General features: G+C 49.9%; 2 protein-coding genes across 2 annotated transcripts; both read right to left on the bottom strand.

Annotated features, from left to right (window-relative positions):
* Positions 1-9,960: 9,960 nt before the first annotated feature.
* On the bottom strand, positions 9,961-10,595 carry MIND_01153600 (uncharacterized protein; the record flags this gene model as incomplete). Its single annotated transcript, XM_037368065.1, has 2 exons — positions 9,961-10,230; positions 10,284-10,595. The coding sequence occupies 2 exons, from the start codon at positions 10,593-10,595 to the stop codon at positions 9,961-9,963; spliced, it is 582 nt and encodes a 193-aa protein (XP_037214991.1).
* Positions 10,596-11,226: 631 nt separating this feature from the next.
* On the bottom strand, positions 11,227-12,194 carry MIND_01153500 (uncharacterized protein; the record flags this gene model as incomplete). The annotated part of the gene is made up of 3 exons (XM_037368064.1): positions 11,786-12,194; positions 11,610-11,732; positions 11,227-11,555 (listed from the first exon to the last, which is right to left on the bottom strand). The coding sequence occupies exons 1-3, from the start codon at positions 12,090-12,092 to the stop codon at positions 11,227-11,229; spliced, it is 759 nt and encodes a 252-aa protein (XP_037214990.1). The 5' UTR covers positions 12,093-12,194.
* Positions 12,195-17,918: the final 5,724 nt, after the last annotated feature.

Genomic DNA, 17,918 nt, shown 5'->3' with positions numbered 1-17,918 from the left:
TCAGGGAGATATTATAGATTTCTCAGTAGGATGAGAACAAGGGTATAGCAAGCATAGAGAACCAGAAGACATACATAAGGCAAACCAAATACCTAAAGAATGTAAAGTAAACAAGCAAAAACGCAAATAAATTTGGATCCAAAAACTGTAGTTGGACAGTCTAAGATATGCCAAGGGAGTTTGCATGCAGAATAACTGTTTTTAACTGAGACACTTAGAGACCTTCATAATGTGAAAACCCTGTTTAGCTCTGAGAGTTAGCCTTTAAGTTTTGGAAAATACATGGATATAACAATACCTCTTTGCTATAAACAAGGATACTTCTGTATCCACTATCCATATGTTGATTAGGTTGATTCCAATACCTATCCACTGATAAATGCATCTCCATACCCTAGTACCCATGGGTATGGGTATGGTGGTACAGGTACAGGTGGGTACTGGGGTAAGGCACCTCAGTCTACCCTGAACCTAGACCTCTTAGGGTTATCAACCCCCCTCAAACCCTCCACCTAAGAGGCCCCAGAAAGTGGAGCTCTTCCACTGGCTGGGATTTTGCCACTGGGGGTGGAGGGTACCCCACCTGTCACGTCACAATACTGTGGAGGTTACCACCCTAGCCGCCCCTTTCAGGCCTTTGGTTCTGCCTGTTTCATAGCCACTATGGTATTGTTGAGCCAGTCTAGCTAAGTGATAGACCTTGTATGATCCAGTAGCTACCTAGGGCAATGAGCCTGACCATGTTCACTGCACTATAACTGCCAGTCAGAGAGCCCAATAATAGCCCTAGTATTGGCTGATAGCTCTGGTATCAGCTTATTAAATGAATAGCTTCTTCAGAAAATTAAATGTAACTTGACTGGAGCCTTACTTATAAGTCAGCAGTCTCATCAGATAATCCTAGGGCAATGGACCTGACCCTATTCCCTCCACTAGCCAGCAACACAGCCTAATGATAGCCCTAGTATCAGCTTATTAAATATATTGGTTATTTGGAAAAAAAAAAAGAAACTCCTATAGAAATGACTACCAATGGACTTGACTGGCTAATAAATGGCCTTATTACATAATCTTGACCATAGGACTGTGTTGTTAGGAAGGAGGAGCATGAACAAGAAACCAGTAGCAAAAGGAAAAAAGTGCACTGAGTAAGAATCAAACCCAAGGCTATCAAATTGATACCTAAAGCCTACATGAGCCACAACCAGACAGAGCAAGATGCTTTGACAAAAGTCTTGACCGGGTCCCTATCATCATCTGCCCTGCTGCCATAACAGGAAATTGAACACCTCACATGATCATTGTTGATCAGTGGAGGGTTCCATTATGCTGGCAGGAGGGCTGGTGGACAGTTCCATCACCAGGGGTGGAGGGCTGGTGGAGGTTTCCATGGTGGAGCCAGCAGGGCTGGTGGAGGCATCCCCAGTGGCATGATGGATAGAACCATTCAGCCAAAAGAAAGGGAATGGAATCATCCAGAGGGCAATGGATAGTACCGCATCAAGAAAACCAAGGCTATGGATATTGCCATTGGTATGGTTCAATCCATTGACTCCCTCTATACCCTATGGCATTCTCCACTCTGGGTAGATACCCCTGGGAGCTCTATCCACTCAGCCTTCTTCAAGCTGGTGGAACAATCCCTCTCCCTAACAATCCCTCTCCCTCCTAGCTGGGATTGTGGCTCCCTCCACGTCGCGTCGCGGTCACGAGACCGGTCACGTCGCGGTCATGGGAGCTCAAGAATATGTTCACTAACTCCCAACATATCTTCTCGTCATCTCATTTCATTTATCTGAAGAGTGTCTGTTAGATATTGTGTTGTTTTATCTGGCAGAGAAAGACTATAATAAGAGCAGATGCAAGGAGCCACCCACGTCGCGTCGCGGTCACGGGACCTGTCGCGTCGCGGTCATGGGGATTCAGGAATATCTGCACCTTATCCACTCTGGATGTGTCTTCTCCCTCATGCATTTCAAGAGTCTTTGTTCGATCAGTCTTGATGCTGTGTTATTATATGTAGACAAACTAAGTATCAGACGCAACGATGACTCCATCCATGTCGCGTTGCGTAGCGGTCACGGGACCTTTCGCATCGCGTCGCGTCGCGGTCACGAGTACTCGGGAAGATGTTTAGTTGTCTTCAAGACTAGATTATCCAAGGCAAGTGATGATTTCAAGTTGGTACTGATATCGAATACAAAGCAGGGGGCGAATACACAGCAGCAAATACACAGCAAAGAATACATGAGCATTATTCAAAACCCGGAATATCACGAAGCACACCCAATCGAATCTCCTTCTGGTGAGCGGGGATGAAATAGTGGCGAATATCATGGCGAGGGAACGTGTGCGACATGGTGAGGAGTTGGTCGATGGGTAAGTCGTGAACAGGCTAGCCCTGCTGCACTTATATACCCTCACCACAGTAGGAGGACAATGCGGTGGGCGCATTGATGCGGTTGATTGCCACGGCTGGGCCTCAAGGCCGATGTTGATCACACGTGATGGCCAGCTCGGACCGAATGCCACCGAACGGTCGCAACACCTCCTCTCATCATGCGATTACCCACTAGCCACGTTCAAAAGCTTCAACGAGGAGAAGAACTCGGAGGTGGCGGGCACGAGCAGCTCTCGCCACTTCGCCATCGCAACAACCAGTCCCCTAAGAAATCTGGCATCATGGCCATCGGCAGCCGCGACCGGACTGCGGTCTTGCACCGTGCTCACAAACCTCTACGCTCGCCGACCAAGACTGCACGACCAGCAACACCTGAAGCCCTGCCACAGCCAGATTTTCTAACCTATGAACCCGAACCCGATATACCTGGAGTTGCGTCTCAAAAACGTGCTGCTCAATTCTATAATTGGTCGCAAATGATGCCCGAGTTGGTGCAAGATTTGCTGGAGATTCAACACAAGACTGAATCCCTACGCTATATTGAACGGCTTTCCGCTCCCCGTTCGTCACTGCCCCTGCAATAAGAGAGTGTTGAAGGTGACTCTGATACAATTTAACGGTGCAACATGCTAGCGCCCTGGGAAGTGCCAAAGCCATTGCTGATGGGACTTGGGTGGTGTTGGGGGATACTGCATTGCTTGTTGTTGTCCCGCTTGTGTCAAGGTCGTGGGTATATTCCTTACCCATTGTTAATTCCAATGTAGACATCAGCGAAACCACGCTCCAGCTCTGCACCTGCAGCAACGCGGCTGCCCCGAGGCAACTACTTCGAGCTGGATTCTTTGCTTGCAGTCCGTGTAATCCAACACTCGCCGTCGACATCACTCTGCTTGACTTTGTGCGAAACCTGTTTCTGCACATTTCTCCCAACAACACAGCCTTTTGCCGTGCGCTTGAAGGGACACTGGCTGAACGAGGGCTAAGGCTCTTTAGCGGTGTATGTTTCCTTCTCGGTTGGCGATTTGAGCACGCTAATACTGGCACAGGAACTTCGCCTTCGATTCAACAACGCCCTACAATGGTATACTCAGGTCGTAGTAATGGCGCGGAAACACGTCGACAATGCTCTTGTTGCTGCTCGTACACTCGCCCCGAGATGCACACGATGCAGACACGGAGGCGCTGGTCCAAACAAGTGACGAGCGAGAGGAAATGGCCCCAGAGATGCCCCACCCACAAGTAGCATTCTCGTCTTGTGGCCAAAAGCGTAGTCGGCATGAACTTGATCGCGACGCAGAAGACTCTGAGGACGAAGCTTGAAAGCCACCATCCAATCCATTCCCCGACCCTCCTCCACGCTCCAGACCTAGCGACTACCTAATCAGTAAATGTCCAGCGTGTTTCGCTGGACTTAAACGTGATGCCACTCAAGTGTATGATGTGGCTGTCTGCATAGACGGAAACTTCACCCAGAAACGGCGCAAACAAGCCCGCGGAAGCGGTCCCGATCCCCCGAGAAGGCATCCAGATAGTGTCTTTATTGACAGGGCAACAGCTAATGCAATGGAAGCGTATGTCGAAGGAGTGAGAGCCGTCTGGCCGAAGCCAAAGGGAACGGGCTAAACCAATGGACGATCGCATGGAGGATGAAGAAGATGGTTACGAAGGCAACTTAAAGGTGCCGCGGTCAGCACTCAACGCCTGCGAAAAGTCATTCAAAGCCGCTGATGAGTCGCGCGAGAAGGCGAGCACTCGTTTCTTCACTGAAACGGGCCTTATGGCTCTCGTCTGCCGCCACGATGTCCCTTTATTTCTCGTCAATATGCATAGCGCTGGGGAGAAGCAATACTACATCTTCCTCCTCATCGAACAGCTAATGCAACATCTGCCGCTGAGCATCAAACTGGGATTGCTGTACGATATCTCCTGCCTAACCGAGCGGTCTTGCGAGAAATGGGGCTTCCTGGATCGCTACAAGGACCGAATCGCCTGGGCCGTCTCGGTTTTCCACGCGTTTGCCCACATCTGGGCATGTCAGCTCATATACCATCCCCAAAAGTGTGTGGGGTTTGGGGAGGAAAACGGAGAATGTGCCGAGCGAGTCTGGAATTCGATCTGCCACCTAATCGCTCATCTCCGCGTTTGTGGGGTAAGTCTGTCTTGTTTGTTGGGTCGATTACATCAACTAACTGTTTACAGGAAAATCAACGTGTCTTCGTGCTGGATCTCCAACTTGCACACAATACCCAGAGAACATTGCAATCTCTGGGCTCCTGGCTTCAACGCCGAACCCTTCATTGCGAGGCAAGCCTTCGAGAGGCGGAGAAGGCGCTGGAGGCCTGCCCGCTATCGGAGGCAGAGCTTCTGGCCAAATGGCAGGAACAGGTGGCATTTCAAACCCAGCCCATTTCACGTTTGTCTTCCGAGCTCATGAAGCTTCAATCGTACTCATTGATCCCCAGGTCGGTCCAAAAACCAAGGGCAGCAAACAATCAATGCTGTCTTTGCCGCAGAACGCAGTATCGAAACGCTGAGCAGCAAGATTAGAAAGCTGGAGCTCTCTCTGGCCGAATTGACGGGGGACCAAGCTCTAGCACAGCAGGAGCGTCTTGCCGAGCTCGAGAGCCCTCCCGCAAGGTCAAGAAGAACAAGCGGAAGAACGAGAACAAGCTAGGGACTGGCGACACGGCAACACTGAAGCTGCTTCACTACAAGGAGTACTTCTCCGAGGTCGTGAATGCCTCTACTGGGCATGAGAAGTTTCGCGCTCGCAAGATGGAGTTCGACCCCATTGAGCGTTCAGTGCGACGCTCCAGCAGCGGTACGAGGTTTCTTCCTGGATGATCTTCAAAAGTTGACAATAATTAGAGAAAAAGAAGAACGAGCATGCTGCTGCTGCGATTAAGAAACGCGAGCCTGGTTTGAAAAAACTAGTGAAAACTTACAACACTTCGGTCAAGAAGATAGAAAGACTCATCAAAAGTGGCAAGGCACCGCCCAAAGCCCTTGCTCCACTTGAGTTAGACGAATCGGACGTGTTCTCCCTCGACGCCAGCGATGCATTGTGGCTGGAGGTTGGACTTGGTGGCTTACCAGAGGACGGCGAACTTCCTGAGGCGTTAATTAACGCTGAGCTGAGGGGGTGGATTCGCGCGCTCCATCGCAAGCAACGGGCGATAGAAGAGTCAGAGCGGTTGAGACGCGAGCATGGACACCTGAGGGTGTGGCTTTCTACAGAGTGGGCAGCTCTTGGAGAAGCTTTGGCTAATTGTAACGAAGGTATGTTACTTAACTTTGTTTTTATCAAGTCCTCATTATCCTTAGAGCCCTTGGGTTATCAGCTTCTCTGTCGGCGTGAATTCCTTCTCGATCTATTATTGAAGTGGAAGCGCTCACTCGACTCGTTGGTCGTGCCACCTGGTGTCCCAGACTGGGGTCCATCAAGTGATGCGATCTTGAGAGCGATTAGCAAGGCTCCCTCCAGCAGAAACCGAGGATGGAGGTTCAGATTCAGGGAGTGAAGGAGTCTTGGAGGAAGATGCGGAAGATGATCCAGCACTCATTCCAGTTCTGAGCCTGTTGGATCGGGGAGTTGTAGAAGAAGATGGGGAAGCTGGAGGAGAAGAAGATGACAATGACTTTTTTATTACCTGAATGTATTCCCATAAGCTATGCTAAAAGCGTGTTCGTTCAGAGTGACTGAGGTCCCATGACCGCGACGCGACGCGACACGTCCCGTGACCGCGATACCATGATCGTGGGCCCCCTGGAGGAAAAGAAGTTTGCGCCCATGACCGCGACGCGACGCGACATATCCCGTGACCGCGACAGGATCATGGGTTGTCTAGATAAGAAGAAGTTTGCTTGCTGGGACCCATGACTGCGACGCGACGCGACATGTCCCGTGACCGCAACACGATTCTGGGCCACCTGGATGGCTGTCCTGTGTATGATTAGTTTATGCCTGCAGATTATGTTGGAAAAAGGAATTAAGCCAACCATAAGTAGACAGTCTTATCTGTTCATAGATGTATTGTCTTACCTAAACAGCTTGTGACCGTGACGCGACGCGACGCGACATGGAGGGAGCCACTGTCCCAGCCAGGAGGGAGAGGATTGTTCCACAGGCCTGAGGGAAGCTGGGTGGATAGAACCCCAGGGTGTGCCTGTCCAGGGTGGAGAATGCCATGTCTGGGGGAGGGCACCTGTGGAGAATGCTATGGGGTGTGGATGAAGTCAAGGGAAGGGAGGCACAAACCATAGCTTGGCCTTCCTCCCTGTGGTACTATCCATTACCCTTCCCTCAGCTAAGTGGGACTATCCATCATGCCTCTGGAGATGCCTCCACCAGCCCTGCTGGCTCCACCATGGAAACCTCCACCAGCCCTCCACCCCTGGTGATGGAACTGTCCACCAGCCCTCCTGCCAGCATAATGGAACCCTCCACTGATCAACAATGATCATGTGAGGTGTTCAATTTCCTGTTATGGCAGGAGGGCAGATGATGATAGGAACCGGTTTGTCAAAGCATCTTGCTGTGTCAGGCTGTGGCTCATGGAAGCTTTAGGCATCAATTTGATAGCTTTAGGTTCAATTCTTACTTGGTGCACTTTTTTTCCTTTTGCTACTGGTTTCTTTTCTGTTCATTCTAAACAACACCAGTCTGATGGTCAGCAATCAATAATCTAAATGAAAGCCACAATACAGAGTTCACAAGCAAGACCATCCAATATTAATGCTATAAAATATAAGTTATTAATCACATGTGTATAATGGTATATGATTATGTAATGAGACTATTAGTAGTCTTTTCTTTTATAAAGAATTTAATTTTTTTTCAAATAACGAATGTATTTAATAAGCTGATACTAGGACTATCATTAGGCTCTGTTGCTGGCTAGGGTAGTGAATAGAGTCAGGTCCACATGTAATGAGACTGCTTACTTATAAGTAAGGCTTCAGTTAAGTTTATTAATAGTAGCATTTAATTTTCTGAAGAAGCTATTCATTCAATCAGCTCATACCAGCTGATACTGGGGCTATCATCAGGCTCTCTTACTGGCAGTGCACAGGGTCAGGTTCATTGCCCTAGGTAGCTACTAGATCATATAAGGTCTATCACTTAGCTAGACTGGCTCATTACCACTATAGAGGCTATAAAGCAGGCAAAACCAAAGGCCTGAAAGGGGCAGCTAGGGTGGTAACCTCCACAGTATTGTGACGTGACAGGTGGGGAACCCTCCACCCCCAGTGGCAAAATCCCAACCAGTGGAAGGGCTCCACTTTCTGGGGCCTCTTAGGTGGAGGGTTTGAGGGGGGTTGATAACCCTAAGAGGTCTAGGTTCAGGGTAGACTGAGGTGGGTAAGGGGATAGACTTGGGTGGAGCTCCTAATGACCAGAAAGTTGCCTGTGCTATTGCCTATATAGTTGTAATGAGAGCTAATATTCCAATGTATATATGGTCTGTTACCTTAATTTGCAGATGAGCACACTCTCTTGTAGATGTTGGAAGTGTTGAATCTCTGGTTAGAATTGACAATGAAGGTGAATTTATATTCTCCGACTTACAGAAAAATAGCATTGAATAGATCAACATAGTTTTTTGCCTGATTGCTCTGAGTCTGATTATCTGTTTGCTGCCTACTAGATAATTGTCTGTTAAGCTGATTAAATCTATGCTTGTGAGAAAGAGGATTCTCATAATTTCACTGATAACACCTTCAATACTGACCTATTTCGATCAATTCAGCGGGCCTGTGACCCGTGACCGTTTGGCCGAAATGTTCAATTCGGCCGCAGGCCGAATTTCGCGTGACCTATTGCCTGATTGGGAAATTCGGCGCGCCGCAGGCGCGGAAATTTTGAAAATCATCCTAATTGGGACACTTTGGGACCAAAAGATTTGACTGTGACCCGTGACCCGCCGAAATATTTCGGCCAAAAAATCCCATGTGACCGTGACCAGCCTAATTGAAGGAAATGGGTCAGTATTATGCGGAGCAGCATTGACCGTGTGGAGGGCCTGAGCAAGTGCATTTGCACCAGGCTTAAAGATAGACAAGATGGCCAATACAAGACAAGTTTTTCTTGGCCTACAAGAATCCATAAATCCATAAATCTCAAGTATATTTCTCTCTTACCAAGATACACTTCCGCCAAATTCCATGAGACTTGGAAGGAATATTTCATGTGACAGATAACAGCCAATGGAAGACATTTTCAACAAGAGGAAGATCGTTGCAGTGCACAGTGGGGCCTGGTTAATGGGCAGTACAAGATCTATCTTTGAGGTTTTGAGCTGGAGCTCCCGATATATTGAGGGAAACTTCCCATCCTTCTGTACCAAAAATGAGCCAAAGAGCTCTCCACATTCAGAAATAGCCCAGTTAGCAATTTGCAGCTTCTCGGACTTGTTAGGTTTTGCATTTTCGTATCTGGCGTCCAGAGAATACATTATTTGTGCCTTGGTAGTCTCTGAGACATCACTAGATCTGGAACTGATATTCAATGGAGGTTCAGGTGAAGGAAGGATATACTGGCACATACCTGAGATAGCAAGCAAGCAATGACAGGTCTGCGGGGGCCAGAGGCTTGTCATTGATACTTTTGATAAACTGGTTTACTGCCCGGCCTTGTAGATACCGTGTAAATGGTTTAGTTACACTGTGTAGGTCAAAAGTTGTGCCAATGGTATTCCTGTCTGACCACCAGCTTTGCACGGTATGATAGCTGGGAATTGAAAGAGTGCGTGCGAAAGCAGTAGGCATGGTGCAGCAATAAGGCTTATCTTGCTAGTTATATCCCTACTTTTTTATATCTTGATAATCCAAATTCCATGATTGATAGCCACAAACACAAGATTCTGGCTTGGCAATCCGAAGCCGATCTAGCCAAGCGAGAAGCTGATCTGACATAAGGGTTCTTTTACCTCTGGTCGCACCATATATGGATGATAGTTGATTCAGCTTGATGAATTCAGAATCCACCACAAAGGGTTAAGTCTTCTCTGAAGCATACAAAGCCTGCTAAGGAGCAGATAATTTATTCATACTGGTTTTCAAATGGCTTTGAATTTTGCAGTGGCAACTATAATTGTACCTATCTCCCATATCATAAGTACTTCTAGCCTGATGGGATAGAGATGCTCTTCCACTTCAGGTTCTGGTATGCGGAACAGCGCATAACTATGAATCGTATGATTCTGAAAGTTCTACAAGTGACTGCGGACTATGAAGTAGTTTCCCCATTTAACTCATGGATCAATTACCCGCATGGGCCTCGGTCCTCGGACTACCCCGAGCAGTATCGGCCTATTCGTGAGTCGTGACAGAAGACTGACACTCGAGTACAGCCTGTAGGCATGCTACCCTGAACTCTATCTGAAGTTCACACAGTCTCGGTTCCAAGATAGGCATATATCAAAACATATTGTGACTTCAAGGGATTCCATCCTTCCAGTCATTGTCAAAACCGCTCAACACCAGCGCCGACCTCCTCCTCCCACGCGTCATCCGCAAATACACTGTGCTCATCGAGCCATGTTTGGATCCCGATCTCATCATCGGGCCCTGCCGGTGTCGCCACCGTTGCGGGCTTCAACCGGTCCTCCATCCGCCCTGCGGCCCGGGACACCAAGCAGTCCGCGCCACCGAGCCAGTGTGCGCAGCGCCGGGAAGCACACGTAATATGCATCACGCAGCGCGCCGAGCTGCGGCATGGCGCTCGGCACGCGTTGGGTCCCGCGGGACTGCAGGTCGTACGACAAGCGCCGTAACCCAAGCCGCGGGAACGCGGGGCTGACGAGCAGGGCTTGCCATTCTGGCTCATACTAAAAAAAGCATCAGATGGCATGCACCAACACGACGTCGAAAGGCGGCATACCGCAGTTTTACCGCCACCAAACCGGAGGTAGAGCCGTTGCAGGCTCGGAAAGAACACGACGAGCGACGCGACATCGCCGACACCGAAGAAGTTGAAGACCCGGAGGCGCAGGGTCGTAACTGTGCGCGAGAAGGTGATGCTCGCGAGGACTGGGTGTAGGCGGAATTGGACTGTGATAGCGGAGAGGGAGAGGAGGGGCTTGGTGAGGTCGCGGAAGCGCCGGTTGGCGCTGGAGACGGCAAGCAGGTCGACAAGCGGGGCACTCGAGAAGAATGCGGGCCAGAGTTCGGGAGGGAAGTCGGACGCGGACATTGTTGTCGAAGGCAAGCCGAAGACAAGGGGTGTGACGGCGGAAGTTTTGTAATTGGAAATCGTACTAATCAAGTCGAGTTCTTGGCATAAACAGCGTGTAGGTTCCCGGCGACATCCATGTTCAAGGCCCTAGTCACGGGCCACGGCCGCACTGGCGGGCACCGCGCGCGCTGACGAGCGGGGGTGGTGGTAAAAGTCAAGGAGGAGGCATCGTGGGAGAAAAGCCGGCACTCGGGCGCACAGCCCGAAACACGTGCTGCTCATGCATCAACCACCTTCCCCGCTCCCTAAGTCCAGAACCCGGCAAATGCGGCCCGCGAAGTCCCCACTAGAACAACGCCTCTGGCGCGCCAACCGCGCACATCACTGCGCCAGAAGGGGGCGAAGGCTGTGTGCTTGCGCAGTCAGCGGGAGATGCGTGACGGCGTTGCCCATTCCCCCAGCTGCCTGAGCTCCACGGTGTCAATCTAAACATGGCGACAAGGCCGATTTCAGTGGACTGTGAATAGGAGGCAGTCTATGAGGAGCTGGCACCGAAACATGGTCAGACTTTTCTCAAGTTGACGGGCAAGAGATGCCTTAATGTCTGTTTTATTTTAGTGCTCGCAGGCAGCATTTATGTCCCGGTTACTTATTGCTCCGCTTCCAACTCTGGGCTTTCATCGTCCGGCTCTTCTGGCGCGGTCCACGTGTCACTGGACCCCAGATACTCCTCCAATCTGACTCTGGCATCTTCTACCTGTTCGCCCTCGGCGCGAATGCGTACGAGGAACGCCTCCGGCACGAGTCCCCTGCCACCCCCACTTTGATCCAAACTGCCGGATAACAACGCCCACACGATGCGGATGTTGGTCCGCACGTCGACAAGCGCATGCAGCTGCCATATGTCTAGATCGGGCCGCACAACCACCGGGGTGCGGCGCGCAATTGCCCAACGAGGGCCAGATGCGTCTGGGTCGCCTGTTGCAGTAGCTAAATTAGGTAGGCGAATGCAGACAAAGAGCCCAGACGCACCGTCCTGCTCCATGGGGCCGATAACATAGACTAATTGCCCGACTTCGAGTGGCATCTCCGCCGCGCCACCCTCCGCGCCAAACGGGAACTGTGCCCGATACAGCCCCGCCGGAATCCCGGTCCCTGGCATCGCATCGCATCAGTCAGGGTCAGGGAGGAAAGCCACAAAGACGCACCTGAGCTAGGGCCCGCTATCGATGGCCCAAAATAAGCTTCCACCCGGCGCCGGGCACGCTCATAATAGTCGTCATCGTCGTCCTCGCTGTCGCTGTCGGTGGCAACGGAGACAGGGCTCGGGCAGCGCGAGCCATTCAGCCGTCTGTTCAGCAGCTCCGGCCTGCAGGCGTGGGGTACGCCGTCCCCGCCACCCAGTGCGCGCGGGTCCGTGCGCGGAAACGCAAAGTCAAAGATCCGGATCGGCGGGCGGGGAGCGCGGAGGTGGGGGTGCAGCGCGGAGACAGGCGAGAGCGCGAGTGTTGCCATGCTAGTTCGTTGGTGGGGTATAACCGATGCAGTGCACTGGGGGTATAACTTTATAAGTGGCGGCGGAGGCAGATGAGAGTAGATGAGAAAGAGGTTGCCTTGACATCACACACCGCATGTCACACCTCGTGGCACTAGTCTCCATCACACACCGCATGTCACACCTCGTGGCACTAGTCTCCGGCTGTCACTTCCCGACACATGCAATGTCAGACTAAAACATTTTGAAAGCAAAGTAATTACCACCGGAGGCATGGACCGTGGCATCAGGCTGCCTGATGCTTAACGGGCATCAGGCGCGCACTGAGCAAACTTCTGGCATGTGACATGAGGTGACCATGAGGCTGTAAATTGATTAGATATGATTCAAGATAACTCTGAATTCACAATTAATTCCCTTCTTACTTGAGATGTATTCAAGTATGCAGTCAGTATTGGATGAGGACAACTTGGTTGTGTGACCCTTACTTATATCTCACTATAATTGAGTTTATTTCTCTATGGGGGATGTTTTTTTTTATTTTAAAACCTGCTTAACTCTCATCCCACACCCATCTGACTATTCTGACCACTATTTAGCTACATAGGGGAGTCCAAATCATAGATCACCTCTTGGAGATCCTAAAGCAGCCTGCAGCCTCCCCCTCTGGGCATGTGTGGATACCCAGATTTGGACTGGCAGGCTACTAATGGTCTGCTTCCACTAATGGTTAGGCTAGCCATAATTAGCATGCAATGTATGGCAAGCAGTCTTAAGCTATACTGTAGCTATTGGAGTCAGCCATCTTACCTCTTGTTTTGCCACTATCAAGCTTTGTTTGGGTTTGAAGGCATATAAAGATCTAAATATTACTTTCTATCATATTAACAATAAGGAAATTATTTTTATTTCAATAGTGTCTCACAGGTGCCCTCAGTTCCTACAGCAGCATGAATAGCAGCTACTCAAATAAAAATACGGAATATTGCTAAGCCTCATGGCAGTGACCTGTCACATCTGCCAAAGCTTGCCTGAGGCTCGCCTGATGCCCGTAAAGCATCAGGCAGCCTGATGCCACAGGCAATGCCTCCGGTGTAATCTAAGAAATAAGCCTTTTGAAAGTATAATTGCCGTGTGATTAGTATTTCCTGTTCTTTTCAATGATAATGTACAGGACCTTCAACTATGATTTAAAATTTTAATTAATATTATTTGTTTTGGCCCCACAGTTGTCAGGTGGTGTGGGCTAGCACCCCTAAGGCCCAAATATTCAATGTATGGGGGCCACAATGTAAAAAAAAGCTACTTACTTAATACAATACATGTTTGCCCATAGATACAACTTTTTAAATATATAACTTAGTTGCTTTAGAGCATAGTACATATTGTATACAGCTATGGCTATGTATGGTATAAAGGATGGAAACATGCTATACCATAATGCCCTATGGAGGTGCGTATAGTCAAGCTACTACTACTCCTAAGTCTTGGATAACAGGAACATACTACATACTACTAGTATTTAAAAAAAGTACTTACTGTAGCAATTTTTTCAATTTGAAAGACATCAGTGCCGAAAGTAAATTTTCGGTGGTGCCTGTCAATGTGTGTGACTGCTGCAAATTTTCAGCCTATTTAGCAGGCTGCCAAATCTTTTGATGGTCTGATGGTTGTTTGACATTCGGTATCCGGGCTGTGGGCCCGTGACATGCCAAAATATTCCAGTGCTAGAGGGCCGGTGTGATATGTGACTGCCAAATTGAATAAATTACTACAGTAATATATGTTTGCTAATACTGACCTACTTCATTCAATTCGGCCAGTCACAGGTATGTTGAAGTATTGCAATGGGTCACAGGTCACAGCCAAATTTTTAGGTCCTAATCCAATTCCAAATTGGAAATATTTTCCAATTTTCAGAATGGTCACAGGTCACTATGTACTTAATAGATTATATAGTAACATAAAAATAAGGTTTTGCTGTTTGAAGTTAGTTTCAAAAGATTACATTATTTATTTATTTCCTATCTAAAAGAATATTACCCCTTACCCTAACATTTTAATTCAATTTAGCAGTGTTGTGTCACACCATCCTTCACATTTGGCATCAAGATTACATTAACTTTCCACACTAAATCAAAGAATGGCAACTGCAAGAATCCTTTACATATCAAAATTGACCCCATGTACTGGGTCTGAGATTAAATATCTAAATATTTTGAGCACCTCTAGAGAGTGGGTTTATTAGTCCTTTGTAGTGTCTTTTGACTTGGAGAAACTTGTACCTGTACTTGAAGGTGGGCACACTCCCTTGTAGATGATGGAAGTGTCGAGTCTCTGCACTACAGTTAAAACTGGCACAAATATACAATGATTTAGAATCTACCCAGCAATAGCATTGAACAGATTCAGGTGGTCCCGTGTCAAGAGCTGGATGCTCTGAGTCTTGCTTCCTGCTTGCCCCACACTGTGAAGGGCTGTTAACATTATCAATGTTTGAGGAATATATAACTTGCCTTGTATCTTCTAAATCCCGGTTCTCATTATAAACTGCCTGTTGATGATAGTTTGATCTTTTCCAAGGAAATCCCCATGTGATTTCTCCCTCTATACATAGCCAATACATAATTTGGTGCCAAGTGTGAGAGTTTGGTCCAGCTGCAAGAATTGGCGGCATAGCACAGAGCAAATCCAGCAATGTGGATCCATGAGATCCTGCTTGATGTCTGAATGATGTTGCAACAACATTCTTTAGCTTTTCAATAGCAGCGTGTGAGTCAAAGGTCAACTCTGCTTGCAGATTATGGAAATTATATTCAGGAGCCATGGATGCTATCTATAATAATCAGCCAGAAAACACAGTATATATCACAACATACTGGCTTTATGCTTGTAAGGAAGAGAATCTTCACAATGTCACATATAACAGCTTCAATGTTATGTGGAGCAGCATCAACAGTATAAAGAGCATGAGCAAGTGCATTTGCCCCAGGCTCAAAAATGGACAAGACAGCTAGTATTAGCCGTGTTCTCCGAGGCCTGCAAGTATTCCTGAATAAATGATGCTCAGTTTCTTTTATTGGTCTTACCAAGCTATATTTCCTCCAAATTCCATGAGACTTGGCAAAAACATCTCATATGGCAGCTGGCAGCCTATTGAAGAAATTTTCAAAAGAAGGGAGACAGTTGCAGTGTGCAGCGGTGCCTGGTCAAAGGGCAGTACAAGATCAATTTGTGAGGTCTTGATCTCAAGCTCGCGATAGATTGATGGGAAGTTCCCATCTTTCTGTATAAAAAAATGACCAAAGACCTCTTGACACTCAGAGACAGCCCAGGCTACGATCTGCAGCTTCTCAGCTTTGTTTGGTTGTGAATTTCCATATCTAGCCTGTAGGGAATACATAATCTTGGCTTTGGCAGTTCCTGGAACATCAGCAGACCTAAGGAAGAAATGCTGAATAGGACTTATTAATTAAATTATTGCCTATGTACCTGAGGTAGCATGCAAATAATGACAAATCTGCATGGGATAAGAATTTTCCATTGGTGTCCTTCAGTAGCCGGTCCACTGCTCTTCCTTGCAGATAGCGTGCAAAGGGCTTGGTCACACCGTGCAGGTCGAAAGTGGCGCCGATAGTGTTCCGGTCGGACCACCAGCTATGCACACTGTGGTAGCTGGGGATTGAGAGTGTGCGCGACAGGGCGGTGGGCATGATAGGGTAAGTAGTCAGGCAGGCGGGACAGCCCTAGTTGAATATAGTGCTTATTTATATCATGATGCAAGGGTTCAAATCTGGATTGATGAATGAATCGCGCCAGCGGCTCCACATCAGTATGGGCGGTGATCTGATTCAGGGGTGGTTATCACCTCAGGCTGCGCCAGGTCTTGTCTGTCTGACAATCGGACAAATTCTTCAACGGTCTTTTGGATATCGCCTCGCTAATGAGCACAAATCTCCAAGGTACTGGTACACCCCAGAGCTCGCATAGTGGCGTGGCCGAATGGCGTGCGCCCGCCAAACGCCGGCGTGCACGCCATTGATGGCTGTGGCGTGGCGTGGGATGGCGTTGGACACTGGCGGAGGATTCTCCCCATCGTCGGTCGACATGGATTGAATTGCACCATGCATCCCACTGGCTATGAGCACTTCCCACAGAGTGGCTTACTACAATTTCGGGCTCGTCCACCGGTGCACTTCGGCCCCTCCGGCATCCACCGGCGAGGGCCACGAGGGCACTATATGCTTCCCCGTACGCACTCAGAAGGCAGAGGGCGTCTCAGAAGCCATTGTGGGACACCTTGTGTCATAGACAGGCGTCGAGGTAGCGCTACCCAAGAGCGGCCAGCCCACTTGGCAAGTTGGACTCGGCGCGGCCCACCAGTACCGCCGGTCGGGGCCCGCGGAGCTCCTCCGGAGTTCATTTGGCGGTGCTCTGTCGCTCCAGTGCGCACCGTCAGGCAGATCCGAGTCATCGAACCCGTGACAGCCCTCCACCTCTGAGTGGCGCCGACCGGCCGGCCGCATTGGAGCCTGTCGACCGGACTCCGCAAGGTGGCTAGGTGGCAAGTATAAGCAGTAGCCCGGCGACCGCGTTCGATTTCCGTTGAACTTCTGCTTGCGTTATTCGCCCGCGCCGCTGTCTTCGACGGACGGCCACCCCCGGGCTCAAACCTCTGACATGCCTGCTTGCTGCCAGCGGTGACCTGAGAGCTTGTCAACTGGCGGAGCTTGGGCGAGGAGCACCCCGGCCGGGCCCGCGACACCGCTGCTGAAGTAGCTACACCCGGGACCCGCATACACAACTCGAAGACTCGGATCAAAGTCCGGCGTGAACGCTGGTCGTTGCTAGGCGTTGCTGGGACTTACTAGGCCCCTTACTGGAAGCTTTCAAGGCGGCACTGAGGCTCGTGAGGGTCGGCGACACTCAGCATCTGTGGCGGCCCATGCCAAAATGTCTGGCGTGCCAAGCCGACAGAATGGCGTTGACGCCTGATGGGCTGGCGTTGGCTTTGATCGCCAGCCAAACGCCACTCCCACGCCACGCCACGCCACTTGGCGCTGGTGCACGCCATTTGGGCACGCCAAAACGTTAGCTCTCTGGTACACCCAGAACTTGAATCAAGATTGTGCATGCGCATCACAAATCTGTCAATAAATCAGCGCATCTATCCATGCCAATGACTACCTCTTCCTCATCTCAGATGAGGGAGTTCGATGGTTTGAGGCAGCTCTCCGCGCTCCAAGTAGCATCGGCAACTTGGCCTGTTCGTGATTGATTATCGAAGTCCGATCGATCGGACCCGTCGGCCGACACGCTTCTTGCCAAAAACCGTCACGAAGCCGCCGCGCCAACGTCGTGCCCGTCCGTCCTTGCCCCGGGGGCGGTGCCTGACCCCAACCAGCATCCCATCCACCCCACTCCGCAAGAATGGCGACTGAGCTGCGAAACGAAGCGCTGGTGCGGGGATAGAAACATGCGCACAGTCAGCAGGCATGCCACGGTGCTCGCCCCAGCTATATAGCGTGCAGCGACCGTCCTACAATGCCCCTTCCTCGCCCCCTCTTCCTGGGGCAGCTGTCTCGGGCTTCTACTGCGCCCGTCGACCAACCGGCGTGCACCGGCCCCGGCGAGCCGTTCGCCCGGGCGCTTCTCGCTGCTGTAATGGCGGCTACTATCTCCCACTCTTATGTGCGTGCGTCATCTTTGCAGCTCCTTCTCGTGTTTCTAACCGCCTCCAGCTACTATTTCGCGCCTCTGACGGATCCCACGCCTCCCCCCGGGCCGTCCGGTACCGCCTTCTTGGATGGTGACCCGCCCGACGGGTCCGAGTCGCACTTTGCCGT

Source organism: Mycena indigotica (assembly GCF_014461135.1).
Source record: "Mycena indigotica strain 171206Taipei chromosome Unknown Mind.scaff0011, whole genome shotgun sequence".
Lineage (NCBI taxonomy): Eukaryota > Fungi > Basidiomycota > Agaricomycetes > Agaricales > Mycenaceae > Mycena > Mycena indigotica.
This window is presented reverse-complemented; position numbering and strand designations above follow the sequence as displayed.